Source organism: Hesperophylax consimilis, chromosome 25 (genome assembly GCF_061612785.1).
Source record: "Hesperophylax consimilis isolate HC1 chromosome 25, BYU_Hcon_1.0, whole genome shotgun sequence".
NCBI classification, from domain to species: domain Eukaryota; kingdom Metazoa; phylum Arthropoda; class Insecta; order Trichoptera; family Limnephilidae; genus Hesperophylax; species Hesperophylax consimilis.
The window spans coordinates 3,134,676-3,152,111 of NC_142860.1; the positions used below are offsets into that span (position 1 = coordinate 3,134,676).

A 17,436-nucleotide genomic window follows, 5' to 3' on the forward strand; every position below is an offset into this window, starting at 1 on the left:
GCCACAGCAATTCATTGCGGGGTACAGCTAGAATTCTATGAAAAAAAACATTTCTAATGTATCAAAAATATATATATATATATATATAAAAATAGCGCACGCATTGTACTTCCTGTTTACTCGGACACGTCGGAAATTTAGTCGCGAAGAAAAAAGTCGTAAGGAATGACAGAGAAAAATATCTGTAGGAAACGTAACCAGCACCGATCTGCGAAATTTTCAACAAATTGCTAAAGAGCCATAATATGGATGAAGATGAAGCCATATAATAATTGAATCAATATTTGACACAAGTGTTTTACTGTCCTCAATTTTAATATTTTTAGTTCCATGGTTTTTAAATAAAGAATTTCTATTGTTAGTATCTCAAGCTTATTTGTAAAGAGTGTGACATTTCACAGGTTTATTAATGAAATTGTCGGTTTAACATGTTTGTATAAAGTAGTTTTATTGAATTCCACAATTAAAGCAATAGAGAGTTTAAATATTCCGACAAAAATGAAAGTTCTATTGAAGCGCTGTGTAAACACCGCCGCACGACCGCCACGCCAGCGGTATTCTGTAAGACGTGATCGCCTGGGAGATAAAAATTAGTAATCTTCATTATTGTGTCTAAAAACAAGAATTCTTATATAATTATAATTATTTATAATTTATTTCAGGTAACGTCATACGAGAGCTCATGGATAGCATCCCTGTTGAATCTGGGTGCTTTCTTTGGTGCTATTCCGACCGGGCTCATTGCAGAAAGGTTCGGCAGGAAGAAAACGCTGCTGAGTTTGGCGCTACCAATGGTTGTATCCTGGTTACTAATTGCCCTCAGGTAACTACATATATATTTCTTTTTTTACATTAACCCCACACAGGCGTTTTGTAAGTAAGTTCTGGGAAGAAAGTTTTGAGGGTTGGGTAAGGAAAGGTTAACTTGTTGAATTCTGCTGCATGCTGCAGACTCTTTAAAAAAAGAACAATTTATTTGAACTTGTCTATCTAATGTTAAGGCGAAGCTTAATGCTAAATAGTGATTTTCCATTAATCTTTATAACGAATTGGTTTACATTGTGAATACCAAAAATATGCTTTGGATAAATTGATGCTTTTCCTATCGTTTGCCTCGAGTAGAATTCAAATAAAAAAAATTTACTCAATATAAAATATATATGTAAACTACTAAAAAATTCTTTAATTCAATAGAAATGTATGAACGGATATTTGAAAAACTTTAAAAAATGCTCTAATATGGTAAGATTATCTGTGAAAGTTTCCCTTGATTAACTTTTTCGCGTTCTTATAAACTTGTTTACAAAATAAATAAAAGCAGTTAGCGCTTGAAATCGAGCGTTTTTTGACTCCATTTGCCAAGCGATTTTAATGCCAATTAGCTATATTCGTCACGAAATAAGGCATACCAAGAATATACAACTTTTTGGCTTGTAGCTTCCTCCTAATAAGTATTTAAGTCGGAGGTTTGAACTAAACAGGTTGTTAGGGTTTAGTTCGGGTTGTTTTAATAATTTATGCGTATTTCCTAAACTGTGAATTTAACTTTGATTGAGAAAACAGCGGAACTTTAATACAATTGTACCATCCCCGCGACATAAATTGTTATTTCTTGTAGCAATTAAGTTGAATCCAAGTGCTATTTTTATAATTTTTGCGTGTGAAGCATGCGGTAGAATTCGACAAGTTTATTAATAATTGTTATTTAGTTATTATAAGTACAACACCGATTTTTTAAAATTTTCACATTGTGACGAAATGCGTGATGCTTGATCTCCGCCATCTAACAGACAAAAGTGTGATCTTTGATATGATCTTCAGATTGAGATCATTGAAATCCAATAATAATCTGCACTAGCAAGTTAGCTATAATTTATTTTGCTTTGAGTTCTACCAACACATTATACGCATGTAATTGACCTCAAAAAAAGAATACACGAAAATAGTTGATACTTGATGTTTTCAATGTGAAGATACTCGATTTAAAACAGACTAAATTCAGAAATACATTTAAAAAAGAATAACTAGGTAGTAAATTTTTTTTTGTAAACACTCTGTTCATAATGTGTAAGTACGTACTTAATAACAGCTCAGAAGACATAAACCAAAAACTTAAAGGCTTTTGATCACAATCAAAACAATTCACGAGTATCTAGGTTATTGATTCTCAATTTGAGAGGCAGGTATGGGTACCGCTGCCCCAGAAACCATTTAGTGGATAACCAAAACCCTCGCCATAGGTAATCTCAAGTGGTTTGATACGTTTGGTTTCTTAGCAGGGGTGCCGGATTCATGGGGTGAGGTTTATCTAGGTCTTGCCGGCGGATGCATTTGCCCATCTGCTGGGTGGCGGGCCGGATCGGGAGAGATTGGTTGAGAGAGACATTTTGACTTCTCCAGCCGGAATAAATTGAACTCAATGAGAGGGATGGATTTAAACGTCCGTCACTCCTTGACATATTGACACCCAGATTCCTACCCACCCCTCACACCTTATTCCATCTCAGAACTTCCTCTCCTTTCCCTAAAAATACCCTTCACACATCATCCCCAAAGAAGACATAGGCTCTGAGGATTTTTGGAGGAAGAGAAAAGTAAAAAAAATAAAATTTCAATGATGTTATATTCTCAGTTTGAAGTTTGTCAGATTTCATAACCTCGAAAGATTAGGTACCTTTATATTACATAGACACACTATTGATTATTACATTTAAAAAATATTACAATTACTAAAATGAAAATTAGAACGCACTAAAAACGCAACCAAAAATAGTGGTCTGTCATAAGACGGGCTATTTCCTACTTCATTGTTGGATTCTCCAAGCTCAAAGTTTATCTCTTAATAACACATATTAACGATGAAAAATGCTTGGTTTTACAAAAAACTAATTCAAGACCCTCGGCTGAAAAATTTCCAAAAAGATTGTCAAAAGAATTTCGCTCAAGACGTTCCAACTGATTCTTAAATTTGTTGTGAAATCTTTAAGGCTTAAAAGTCATTATTTATCCTCCGTGCTCTGTTCTGTCAACTATGTTGAAGTCGCGAAATCCCACTCAAATTAGGTTAACCGAGACGGGAAAGTTAATTTCTCGTAGACATTTGAGCCTTGAAAGAAATCCCAAGGAAGTTACTCGAGGACATGAAGTTAGGTTCGTTATAAATGAACGCTGCAAAGTAGTATTGAATCAAAGTATAATCAGTCGTTGAAAATAACATCTAGTGCTGTGCTTGTAATGCTAAATCACTATTTTTTATTGATCTTTATATTGAATTGATGAATACAAAAAAAATATGATTTAGATAAATTGAATTACTAAATACAAAAATATAAATGTACACTAGTTAAATATTTTTTCAATAGAAATGTATGGACGCATAAATCAAAACAATAAAAAAAATACATTATTATAGTTAAGATTATCTGTGAGAGTTTCTCTTGATTAAATTTTTTGCTTTCTTATAAAATAGTTTACAACATAAATAAAAAAACACTTTTGTGCTTGAAATTGAGCGTTTCTAGGCTCCGTTTTCAAACGATTTTAATGCCTGTTACCTTTATGTGAGACGATATGAGGCAAACCAAGAATATACTCATTTAAGCTTGAAGTTTACTCGTATATAGGTTAATAACAATGTCAGTACGTAATCAGTATCAGGGTAGACTGTTAGCATAGACATATGAATATTAGTAGACCTACCCTAAGTGATAAAAGCGTATTATTCCCCACTCCCCATACCGGTTCCATTGGAGCCGGCTGGGCTCGCGTATGGCTTCCCGTGAATCTTGAGAATGTGACGTCATCATTCTTGTTCGAACTAGCGTCGAGCTATGGTCGAGGCATTTTATGAAATAACACGGCAAAATAGTGGCTTGTGATATGAAAACTTGTAAAAATAGATGTGAAAAAGAGAATATACCTAATTGTCGTATTACATTCCATATGTAAGCATCATTTTAAGCTTATTCACGTCATATAATATGGATCAGTTTTAGAAACATATATTATCACATCGAGATACATGTAGACGCGTAACACAAAGCCGTTTGCATAAGAATCAGGGATTTGCCTTCGCCTTTTGTGCTTTGATAAAATACATAATCGTATCATTTGGAACGTCTATTTTTTCATCTGTTATTTCTTGCTGGAACTTCGTCATATTAATAAAGGTAATAAACCAATCATTTTTTAATTTATTCCACTTTAATGGCGTTATTACTAAACGAGTTTTAAATGTTACACAACTCATAAACAACACTTAATATAGGATAAATGGATGGTTATCAATTGTGAAAAATTGGTCTGTTTGGAAGTAAAATGTAGATACAGTGAGCATGTTTGGAATGAAAAATGTATGTGTCATTTTGCTGTCCGATGACATTTTTTATCTATTAAAATTAAAAATATTATATTACTCTATTCATATGTCTATGACTGTTAGTAAAGACGCAGTTATAGAACTATGTTTTGTTTAGTCAGTTTTTGCGCCAAATGAGTAAAACTCGTTTAAACATTGATTAGCTACCCAAAGAAAAATTTGAAACAGAAAAAGTCAGTTGCACCTAGAAATCCTATGATTATTGTTTCATTTAAGAGCTATTTTTAGATGCGAAAGAACATTTTTCTGATTTTTCTGTTTCAAATTTTAGTTTGAGATTTGCTATTATTGTCTTCAATGATTAAATATTACAATTTGTATTAAGTTATTGCAAAAATAAATAAACATGAGTTTTTGTTTTGTTTATACTCTGCAAATGATGTAATGCAATTAGAAATAATCTTTCAGGTTCGTACTTGGAGTAACAAGATGTACCTTCCTTGTAAATGTTTATGTGGATTTTGCTATCTGATCCAGCCGAGATGTAGCGCTAAGTGTCAAGCAATTCTTCCGATAGCAAGTAAAATATAACGGTTGTCCTTATAAATAACAACGTCCAAACAGTTGGAACTCCCTAAAGTTGGCCTTCGCTAATTTTATTAGGATTGTTAAACAATCCTATTATAATTCCTTTTTTTTTGGAATAACTTATTGAGTAAAACCTCAAATTGTAATATGTATTTATTGAAGACAATATTAACGACCAGATTAGTCTTAGACGCGACCGTACCTTTTTCTGATTTTGAATAGCTAAATTGTCTTCAACAATTAGATCATATTATTATTTAGATATTTCCGAGCATTCCAGAATATTCGCGAACATTCCACTACATTCCAGAAAGATCCGAGATGTTTTGGAATGCTCTCGAATACTCTCGAATGTTCTGGAATGTTACAAAAATTTCTAGAGGGCGAAACTTTTATCCCTTATATCTTCAAACGCACGCCCTTCAGGTAAAAATGGGAACCTTCTTCATGAATCGGGAATAAAGGGCTACCGTACCATATAAATCCCTTGATCGTACCGGGACTCATTTATGAGTTTTAGCGGCACGCACATTGTACACTTAATTATTTAATAATAAAATAATATTGATTGATCAGTATTCGCATAAACGTCCGCGCTATTTTCAACGGTCAACCTCAATATTTTCTACCGAATTATCGTCAACGACTAGAAAGCGTCATAGTTTTCGGAGACAGTGGTTTTATTGAACCGCTTTTGTTGCCAAAGTTGTGAAGTAGTGGGAAGGACAAAGAAGACAATATACACGACGTTTGGGAAAGAGCGTATTTTTATGTAGCGTGAAAGCTGTTTCGATGTTCTTAAGTTATTTTCTGAAACTTATTGAGCCTTTCTGAAAAGAAAACTACTCTAAATAACATAAATTAAGCTGGTAGATGACTAATGTATGGTCAAGCGATAGAACTCTCTTTTGCTCTGGACTATTGAAAGTTTTGAAAGCACTCAGAACTCAGCCAAGTTAAAACAAATTGTGTTTATCTGTAAAATGTTGGCTATTTATTTTTTGCAATTGAGAAATAAAAATATGCTTTGAATGAGTTGGACTGTACAGTAGACAGATCGGATTAACCAATTACATTAATTTATTTTATGCCACTCTTCCCTGCTTTTTTCGGCTTTACAACATTTCACGAATCAATTCCGGCACGAAATAATTGAATCTCATTGCATTTTTCTTAATGTATTGAGTTTTTTAATTTAAAATTTTCTTGATACTAAAGTTTTTTTTCTTTAACGGATCCTTTTTTTTAAGAATTAGGTTGCTTTGTCTCATAATCAACCTAATTATAAATTATTTTATTACTAAACACGTAAAAAAAACGAAATTCATTTATTTCAAACTAATGGGCGCTTTACACGATGTTTTTTTAAAAATATGGATCCCCATATAGAAACTATGTATATCAGGATCATATTACGAAAAGTCGTTGTTTAGACAATAATTTTTTACATACTTACCATTTTTATATTTACTAAGAAACGGCCACCAATTTTGAATTGTGTAGAAGAAAAAAATCAAAAAATCTTCTTATACGCAGATGATACTACTATTTTTAATGTGTATTTGTGTGTAAATGTGTTTTTTTTCAAAGTTTCTGGCTTTCGCCATTCGATGGTATCATTTCAAATTTTAGAGCAGAGGAAAGGTTAAGTTAAGATCGTGAAATATGTATATTTCTAAAAAAAATAAAAGGGCAACGACAAGTTTACTTCTAAAGTGTCCATTCCCTTTGACTTAACTGGTATCTTTAAGGCACATCAAGTGGTGTATCAACCAACCAGTTTCAACAGCTACTAATGGGCATATAGAACGATACTTATTTCACACAGTTTTACATATGGATCGTCTTTTCATATGGATTGGGGATGAACAAAAAATACTAGTTCTATTTTGTTACCGATTCCTGCACAGATTAAGATGGCGGACTTTATTTGTCTGACTGTTTGTCTTAATATGTATATACTATATCATGTGGATATTTTGCATGTTTGTATCGTCTCATATAGTATTAATGAAAATAAATTAAAAAGTATCTGGTTATTTGTATACGAATAACGTAAAAATATTTTAAAATCTGTACTACCACCACACTGAGCGGAATATGTTGCTTGTGTTGTGATGGAGAGCTGAGTCAGCCGAAGAACTGAACGTACTACACCTGGGTGGGACCCAAACGCGACGCCAACTTAGCCAATGACCATTCATAATTATTTATTTTTTTATTTGTTTTAAAACACTTCATTGACTTATATACTTCATATACTTTTATATGCTTTTTGTATACATTTATATACTTCATTCGTTTATATATTCAGAGATTATATCTCCATTATCCCGAAGAAGGTTGAGTGCAACCAAAACCGGTCGACCTATAAAACTCAATAAATTGGTTCAAAACCAAGTTAAAATATTTTTTTTATATTTATGATTTTTGCGCATATATTTTTCTGAATTTTGAAGATATTGTTCCTTGCAAATAACAGATAATTTCATGTGATATATGGTTATGTTCAAGGTGTTGCCATTTTTTTACTATTTAATACAGTACCAAAATATTACAAATTATTTTGCTCTGCAACTATCTGCATGAATTTGTCGCCTGCATAGTTTAGCAAACTTATATGTAAATAATATTGACATTTTCAACATTAAAAAATACTCTGTTTGAAAAGAAACAAAACAATATTTTATTTAAAAAAAAAAACTGAAAATTATAGGGTATAATTTTTTTTTATATATAACTCTAAACCGTACTCAATACTCACTATCATTGATTATTACCAACCCTCGTTTAAAAAAATATAACCAATGTAAAAGCCCCAAGTGCGTGTAAAATAATAAATAAATTAATGATTAGGGAAATAATGATCACGTATAGGAAAGATATTTCATAAGATCCACTTTGACGAATCGAAGGACCAGATGGGTCTTTCTATCGGTTCTCACGTCAAAACTCTACTTTTGTATGAACTAACTAATTAACCATCAGGCCGTTTCCCCGCAGGGGTAGGCAGAGAGGACGGACCGCCAAACAACTCGGTCTTGGCACACACTCCTTGCCTCATACACATACATACTCTTCTATTATTCTGACTCTTGACATGATCCGACTCGAGTATCTGATTCTTTTGACCGTGCCATGTCTTCCTCGGGCGTCCCCAACTTCTGCTACCATCCGCATTTCCATTCTCCTTACACTCCTTTCTTCGCTCATTCGCTCTACATGCCCAAACCATCTAAGCGTCCCTTTCTTAACCTTACTCATAACGCTTACATCAGCCTTACACTCTTTGCGGATATCCACATTCCTCAGACGATCATAAATAGTTTTATCACACATACGCCTCAGGGATCTCATTTCAACAGCATTCAATCTAATTTCTTCCTTTTTCTCTGCCAGTTCCATGCCTCACTTCTATACATCAGTGTAGTTACCAGCACTCCATTGTGGACTGCTAACTTCGCTTCTTTGGACAATTTTTTGTTAGCGCCAACTGCGTTCAGTCCTCCATTAATAGAGTTACCTACATTTACCCTTCCTTCAATATCTCTGTCAGCCTTCCCATCTCTCGTAAATGAAGCTACAATCGAATGATTATAAAAGCCCCCGACTGTCCCTAAACGGCACAACATACATCCATACATACCAAAAACGTTTAAGTGTTCTCAACCAAAGTAGTTTGTTCTTGTTCTTGAAGCTAGCGGAGGGACAACATTTATAAAGAAAAACATACAAAAGGAAAATGAAAAGAAAAGAAAAAGCAACTTGTTATTACCAGAACAAAACAGACGCAACGAGACAGCGACGTATTCCCTTCTCCCTTTGATTAAATAGGATTAAATCATTCCATTTAAGGCCTAGCAGTTAGTTCCAGCTACCAGGAACTTGTGCTGCCGAACACAAGGCACTTCAGAAAAGGTTCTACGAGAAGAGAGTGTTAATGTCACTGGCCTGGTGAGTGTTGGGCTTCTTCCAATTGTGTTGCCGCATTACGGCGAGGACCGTAAATAAAATTACCGCGGAATAGCCTCACGTTGTGGAATATGAACATTGATGTATTAAATTTAGATGAGACATGAAACGAAAAAATAGGTTTCGCTTTTTTTTACCTTTAACTGACCTCCAACTCTTCCAAATCTCTAATTAAAACTATCGAATCTGGTCTAAGCACATCGCTTATAGCGTTCTAATAGTGGAACAAGTTTTGACTAGATATTAATTAGTACGCAGTAGCGCCTCTAATTGTAGCTCTATGGACACGAATTAAAGTTTTGCGCAGATTTTGGATATAATCATATATAGTATTTCAGGGGTTTGATAAAAAAAAGTAGAAAATTATAGAATTTTAAAGGTAAGAATTTGATTGTATTTTTTAAATGTTAGGTTATGTTGGCGAATTGTGATCCTTCTGAATTATTAAGGTGTGTTTTAAAATTGTTAATTTGTTGTGGTTTTTAGTGGTTGTAGGTATCTCCGTAAATAAAACTGGTTTGAACATAAATGAGTCAAATAAATGAAATTTTTTATTTATAAATATGTTCAAAACTAACGTCCACCAATTTCTTTAAAAAAAGGTATTCCATTTTAAGCCACTTTTTACATTAACTCCACACGGCGGACCACAAAGGAATGATTTTTCATATGCCAATGTCATCCCTGGGGATGCTGTGTGGGGGACGACTACTAATTTGTGCCGAAGGGATCAATGACGCTAGTTCCTCGACACATCTTCCATTATTATAGGGTACTAAAATCATGTTTAAAAAAATAACACCCGTATACATAGTGTATAAGTGTACTGCACCCTAGCGAGAGCGTGAGAACGTCGAGCACTCCTGTCCCGGCGCGACCGGAACACCAGGGGGCACTGTTTTGTTAGAACTTGAAACATGTACTCTGAGGATGGGAAGGAGGTTGGAGTTTAATCGACTGGTATACATGTTAACCTAATAATTCAATATTGGAATTTACGATAGGCATGAATAAAGGAATTGATTGACTCTTATTTATTCTTCTTTGTATATTCCTTCTTCTTACATTTCCTTGCTTCCTTTTGGCTCTTCCTGGTTCCTATTGTCTCATTTTGTCTCCTTTTGTCTCTTCTTGTCTCTTGTTGTTTCTTCTAGTTTCTACTAGCTCTTCTCGCTTCTTCTTGGCCCTCCTTGAATCTTGGCTCTTCTTGTATATTTTTGCATATTCTTGCCCCTTCTTGGTCCTTTCTTGTCTAGTCTTGCATATTCTTACGTTTTCTTTTGTCTCTTCTATCCTAGTCTCTTCTAGTCTTTTCTTGCTTCTTTTGCCCCCTCCTTATATTTTCTTGCCACATCTTGCATATTCTCGTCCCTCTTTTTCTAGTCTTGTCTCTTCGTGAAACTTCTTACCGTCGCTTCTCGGACTAGCAAAGGATATTTCTCGACAGGCTAAATGATATTTTGTTTCAAACATTTTATACCAATAATTCTGGCCTCGCCGCTTGTATCGTTAAGTCGTAGAATGTACAAAACTACATTATATTTGTGTGGATTTAACGTTATAATATAGTTCGTCGAAATCCAAGGCTTTGGCACTATCGCCCTTGTCATGGGAAAGCTGTCCTCGACCGAATTAAAATATCTAATTTACGCTTCGTTTCCAAGGATAATGCTAATATTTTCCTTTCACTAAGCCTCCCAGCAAACACTGTATAGCTACCTGAGAAGCCTTAGAGAACGTGGGCTTGCTCCGCCGTAATTCCTCAGGTAAATAATAATATTAAACGGGACCGTTGACTGGAGTAAAGTGGTACAACTTTTAATGGCACACTTATGTTAATAAAATATAAAAAAATAACACTTACAATGGCTGTTACATAATATAACTTGAGGGATCTGAGAACAACGAAATAATTAAAAAAAATGCATTTTAAGAAAAATTGGGAGATTTACCTTAAAAGCAAGTGATTTATTTTTCTGACTATCTATCTTGAATATATTTTTTAACGATTAAAAAAAGGTATTTCCCATAAACAAACACGATTTTTTTATATTCAAAAATGTTTATTGTTTCATGTCTATAACTGTTGTCTAAGGCAGGTCCTTTTCGCAGTCGGGGGCCATTTGGATGTTTGTACTGCTTGTGCTGCAGCACTTTTTGGTTTTGGTAGCGTTGTGGGAAAGGGGGAGGGGGATGCACGTATCACTAAAACCTCAAATGTTTCTAAAGGGATTTAAATATTAAATTTAACATGGTTTGTGACTTTCGTAAAACAATTTTCAACCACAAAATTAGCGGTAAGCACTTATTTCTTTAATATTTTGACTTTATTAAGGGTATTGGTTTTCCTCGGAATATTGCAGCACATGTTGTGAAAATAGAATTTAAACTCCACTCGGAACATGCAACTGGTTTCGTTTGAAATGCAACGGCATATGAATCCGACACTGGAATTTTAATACATCTTTCGGAAATCAAAATTGCTTTTAACATAAGATTAAACTTGCTCTACTTCTCTAGCTCCACTTCACCCCAGTTAACGCTAGTACTATTAAGCACTTCAACTTACCCATTGTAACGAGTATTAATATAATCACCCTTCTACAACGAAGCTATAATTTTATTAATTAAGTTGATTAAATTAGATAATTACTTAAAGGCCATGTTTTTGTTTGGATACCATAATCTTTTGTTATTTCTGAATAAAAAAAAAGAGTATTGTAGAAAGCAATCAACTCTAGAATTCATCCTGCTACCAACATTATCAGCGGAAAAAATTGGATTAGTACTTTTAAGAAAGGTAAAGGTATTTCTTAGTCCTCCTCATTAGGGAGTACTGTGCTGAGGCGGACTAAAGTACTTTAATTCAATTTTATTTGTCTTCTAGGTCATTTTATTTTTTAAGAGTTTTTTATTGACCTCTTTCAGCCAGATTTTTAGTTAATTAAAAAACTCATTTCTATTTAGAGAATATCGTATTTTTAAATTTTTTCGAGAGTGTATTTTTGTCACATGTTTGAAAAGTCAAAAATTTTGAAATTTTCAATCGAAGGCTTTCCGTTGGGCACTTTCAGTTTGGTTTTTATGATTACTTTTGAATTGTATTCAGGTTATGCATGGATTATGATCCCCATTCTATGATACATAATAAATAAATTTAAAAAAAAAACATTTCAAATAAAGAACTGAAATAATTTTCCGGTAAAAAGCGTTTTGTTTTGAGTAGGTACTTTATATCACTTCTCTTAACTCTTCACACATCAATTTCAATTTTTGAAAATGACAATTTAATTTTAAAAAATCTTGTATTTATTAGGTAGGTACGTACTTTATAGTTTATTTTAGTTCTTTAAACAATCAATTTCAAATTTTAAAATGACACTCATTCAAAACAAATCCGAGTTCTTCGAACCCGGGTTACAATTACAGATGCACAACAAAAAATAGTATTTTTGAATAGTAATAAAAACACCTCAGTTTAAATTATTCACTTTTGGGAACAGTTCATAATATGGTCTCATAGAAATCGTTGTATCTCCTTTACTGTCATGGTGAAAAATATGATCTAAACTGTGTTAGAGAAAGAAAACACTAGGCTTAATATTAAAATCTAGAAATTAACCACAGATGAATTAAAATGTACACCAAACCTACACCAACTAACCTGAACCAATGGGTCCATATGAGAACAAATTACAAATAGTTCACTAATCATTTTTTTGTATAAAACGTCAAAAAGTGAGGTATCTGTAATTTTTATAATACACTTGTCTATAGAAATATAGACCAGTAATTTGAGTCTGGTTTGTAGTCGAAAAAATGTATTTGTTTTCATTCAAAACTTAAATATTTTAAAAAATATCTGTTTATTTCTAATAATAAAATTTGATACCTTTATAAATATTACATTTATTTGGATTTTATTTTATATGTATAAATTGAGTCAGAACATGCCAGAGGCCTGAGGGGTTAAATAATGATAGTGTGATATTAGACAAGAAGATTCCCATTCAATCGAGGACGTATTGTTCAGGGTCAAACACAAAATAATTCGTCAAAGGTTACATTTTTCTTAACCCTTTTTATCTTTGACGTCAGAACTTGAATGGGAATTCATGTCCATGAGAGATAAATAATGTTTGCTTTCGATTCCATTTAAGGATAATTCAATACAAGAAATAATAAAATTGAACCCAATTTCCAAGAAAGGGTCAAAGCGATAAGGCGCTATCAAAAAGCGTAGAGTTATAGCGATACAAGTAAAAAAAATATAATTAAAAATTAAAAATAATCTATTTTTTTAATAACTTTTGAGTAAGACCTCAAATTGTAATATTTAATTATTGGACACAATATTAGTGATTCCTAAACATATATTAAAATTTTGGAAAATTGTTTGCTTAAGAAGTCAATAGATGTCGCACATTAAAATATAAAATAAGATATATTTATCTAAGACACTTTGTAGCTTGCATATAGTTCGGGTTGAATCTATAATATATAAAGAAAGCTGCCAATACAAATATGCGGTGAGAAAAACAAATATAATGTTGGTAGTTCTTATTCGGAGTATGATACGGTTAAATATGGATGTGTGCATTGGATGCCCTCTCCAGCCGGACTCTCCCAGCCTATCGCCTAGCACCGCAGTGGGTGGGCTGAAACCAAACGCTCATCACTCCTGGACAGCCTGAACCATAGATTCCTACCCACCCTTCATACCTTTCCTTTCCAGACCTTTCCTTTCACCTCCCACCCTTACAAAAAAAAAAAACTTTAAATTCAAGAACATACAACACAACAATTTTAACATCGTTACAGCGGCGAGTAGCAGGCGTCCCCGGTGCGGGCCAAAACTGTTGGTAAATAGGTGTTGGTGGATAGGTCGATTCAGGCGGTTGCTGACGGTTTCACCTCTTCCTCGCACTCCATAAATGCTGGCGTCCCACAGGGATCGGTTCTGTCTCCGACTTTGTTTTTGTTGCACATCAATGACCTTTTGACATGTGCACCGATTCATTGTTACGCGGATGAGAGTACAGTTCATGATAGGAGGCCCTGAAGAAAATAATTTCCCTCAGGGCCTATGTCATCTTTGGGGATGCTGTGTGGAGGGTCTTTTTGTGGAGAGGAAGGAGTGAACATGGGTCTTGAAGAGTCCCATGTTGTAGGAGGGAGGAAACACAGAGGCCGGCAGTTCGTTCCACAGCCGAGCTGTTGAACATAAGAACGAATCGTAGAAGCGACCCGTTCTCATGTGACAAATGTCAACTGTGTACAAATGTTGGGCGCGCGTTTGGCGTGTATCCCGACTACGCACCGGTGCCGAAGGGATCAATGACGCTAGTTCCTCAGAGCATCTTCCGTTGTAATACCGATAGAACAAAGAGAGCATACCTACCTGACGCCTATGCTCTAAAGATTGCAGTCCGTTTGTTAAGATCGGGGAATCTATCAAACGGACCGCCCGTTTTTGCACAGAGTCAAGGGTTTTTTTCAGGTATTTAGGGGCTCCGGACCAGAGATAGCTGCCAAATTCGACAGTAGGGCGCACTTGCGATTTGTACAGGGTCAGCAGTTGTGTACTATTAAAGTATCTGCGGGCCCTGTACAGTACGCCTAGCTTCTGAGAGGCCAATTTTACTCTGGCTTCGATGGAGCCCCCGTACCTGAGCTGGTCACTTATAGTTATACCAAGCATATCAATGGAAGGCCTGTTCGGAAGATTGCTTGATCTGAGAGTTTTAGTAAATAATTTTTTTTCGTTAAGTAATAAATTATAGTTTTTGCTTTGAATGGGAATACTGTATTTAAAATTAATGTGTCTTACAAATTTGTGTGGAATTTTGTCTATTGGGAATGTATTTTATAATGGGGGGAACAGAGGAGTTATATTCGACTTGACTTCGAAATAAAGATGAATATAAAATTATCAAGGTTGAATTATTCCTGAAGCCTCTGGCATTTTCAAAGGAGTAGAATAATTCATTTGAAAAAGTTGAAAACGTTAAGTTGCATTTATTAAAGATGCTGTCAGAAAGTCGAAGAATTTAGTGGAAGTGTTTATTTCAGCTTCTCAAAAAAATTCAAATAAATGGAATATTTCTGAACGTATCCTAAATATAATTGTTTTTAAAGCTGATAAAAAACTTATTTTTTTTATAGTAACATTTTGAAATCAAACGGTCGAAAAGTTTTAAAAATGGCTCACTTTATGTTTTTACGTCTAAACACTAAACTAAAATTACTGAAAATCAAAAAAATACATATATTACTAGAAAAAATGTATTATAAACTTTACTACCACCTCACTTTTTTGAGGTTACAAAAATAATAATGAAAAATTCACAAAGTTTCATAATTTTTTCTCAAATTGCGTTTGGAACATTTGGTTTCATACAGGTGTAAATTCTAATTATTCTGTGGTTAACTTCTATGTTTGAATGTAAAGTTTGGTATTTTCTTTCCTTCTAACACCGTTAAGTTCATATTTATAACTATGGAGGTAAGAGAGAGTAACGATTTCCACAGACAGAGTACGCAATGTTCATCGGCTATCTCGATCTAATAGTCAAAAGGTACTGTGTCAAAGGAGAAATTATTTTCTACTCAAATCTATATGAAAGGCATTTATATTTTACGGTGTGTTTGAATTGTATTCAGTGTTCGAAAACTGTGTATTTTGATACGAGTCTTAATTTCTCTCAAAATATCATATTTGATATACGAGTAATACTAAACTTTCCGTGTAGCGATAGGTCATGGCTCATTTCATTAAGAGCGGGAGCCAAGGCACCAGCTAAATATTTTCGTACGGCTTAAGAGTCGACTCAATTGAACGACGCGACGCACGGCTCGATTGAATGACGCGACGGCTCAATTGAACGCTGCGACGGCTCAATTGAATTACGCAACGGCTCTTTTGAACGGGAGCTGTGAGCTCAGAGCTTATGAGCAATGAAAATACTATGCTCACACGATACGACTCACCCGGTACGGCTCCCTCGGCACGTCTCTAAGTATGTAATAACAATTCTAAAATATTTCCTGATAAAACAGAGCAACCATAGCTGGAGCCGCGGTGCGGCTTACCAGGAGTGGTACAAATACGGCTCGTAAAAGCTAGCTCAATTGGCTCACTCATGAACAACTCATCGCTAGTTCCATGATGAAAACAGTCGATGCATTTCTTGTTTTTTATAAATTTTGAAGGAAATTTAAAGTTTGGTTGCATGTTTAAAATTCTGACTATAATAAGAATAATTGGTTTTTGTCAAAAATGGGTAAAGTATTATTCCGTTTAAAATAATATTTACTGTACAAGTACCTTTAAATGCAGAATAACTACTGGAGTAATTTATTGGCATATTTTGCCATTTTGCTAAAAATTTTTGAGTGATCCCTTGTCGTAATGCGCCATATTTATAAAACCTATAAATATGGGATAAAAGGTTAAACGGATAAACTATTTTTTTTGATAAACTTATGTTTATAAGACAAGGTTTTTATGCATAGCACAAAGGAAAATAAATTATTATAAGCAATAATTAGTCGCCTGTAATATCAATATAAATTGAAAATATCTCCCGGGTAAAAATAAATGCCGCGAACGGAAATTGAACCCGCGCCTTGTAATAAGGACTTAGTGAAAATGAAATGAAATCTTTCCTTCAATTGACACGAACATTTCCACCGAGAGAAAAACGTGAAAACAAAAGGTCCAAAACTCTTGGCTCTCCGCTCTCCGCTCGCTGACTGTAATATGGTTCCCTATCTCCGCCACCATTGGCTGAGGTCAATTGTTAAATCGTATTAGTTAGTACTAGCCAGACTCTGAGCTGGGATTTTAACCAGGAATAGATCTCTTGACTGTATAAAATATTCATAGTGTAGTGCGGTTAAGTAGAATGAAAAAATGTATTTTTTGTTTATCTTTCTGAATAAATTGAACATAGATGAACATACATAAAAAGTGTAGGAGTCAGACTATAGTCGTGGCTTCATACTTGGCTGAAGAATTCTGCTGGCATCAGTTAGTAGTGGGCTGGTTTATCCAAGGCATAGAGAAATTTAGAGCAAATTTATTTGTCTAATCTTTAAAAAATCAGTTTAACTTCAGGGACTAAATTTGTACGCTAATAATCTCTCATCTCACTACTACCTTAGACAAGATCAAATTCCAACGTCTAACTTGATGTCGCTATATTGTGTTGACACGTCAACCAGTGAATTATATAAATAAGCGTATTGGTGGACTTTGGCTTCTTGAGTTCGATGATTTTGGTATAAATGTAGCAATGTTGGTCGTTTATTGTAAATTTGTGTTTATTCAGTTTTTTTTTATTTGTACATTATTTTCTCTTACTTAAATCCTACAAAACTGATCAATCAGTTTAATTGTAAGAAATCTCTCACTTTTCCTATATATTAGCTTATAATTATATATTTATTTTCAACTTGATATCTTGATCCTCAATATTAATTGTTTTCATGTTTCACGGAGGTAGACCGATCTAATTTTCGTTTTTATTTTTGAATAACATGTCTCATTTTTAATA

At 34.0% G+C, this 17,436-nt stretch overlaps 1 protein-coding gene across 1 annotated transcript in view; it reads left to right on the plus strand.

Annotated features, from left to right (window-relative positions):
* LOC149411440 (facilitated trehalose transporter Tret1-like) overlaps positions 1-17,436 on the plus strand; it is a 56,735-nt gene that overhangs the window by 26,812 nt on the left and 12,487 nt on the right. The window contains exon 4 of the mRNA XM_089647019.1: positions 663-823. Within this exon, the coding sequence (XP_089503145.1) occupies positions 663-823 (161 nt within the window). The remainder of the gene's footprint in view (positions 1-662; positions 824-17,436) is intronic.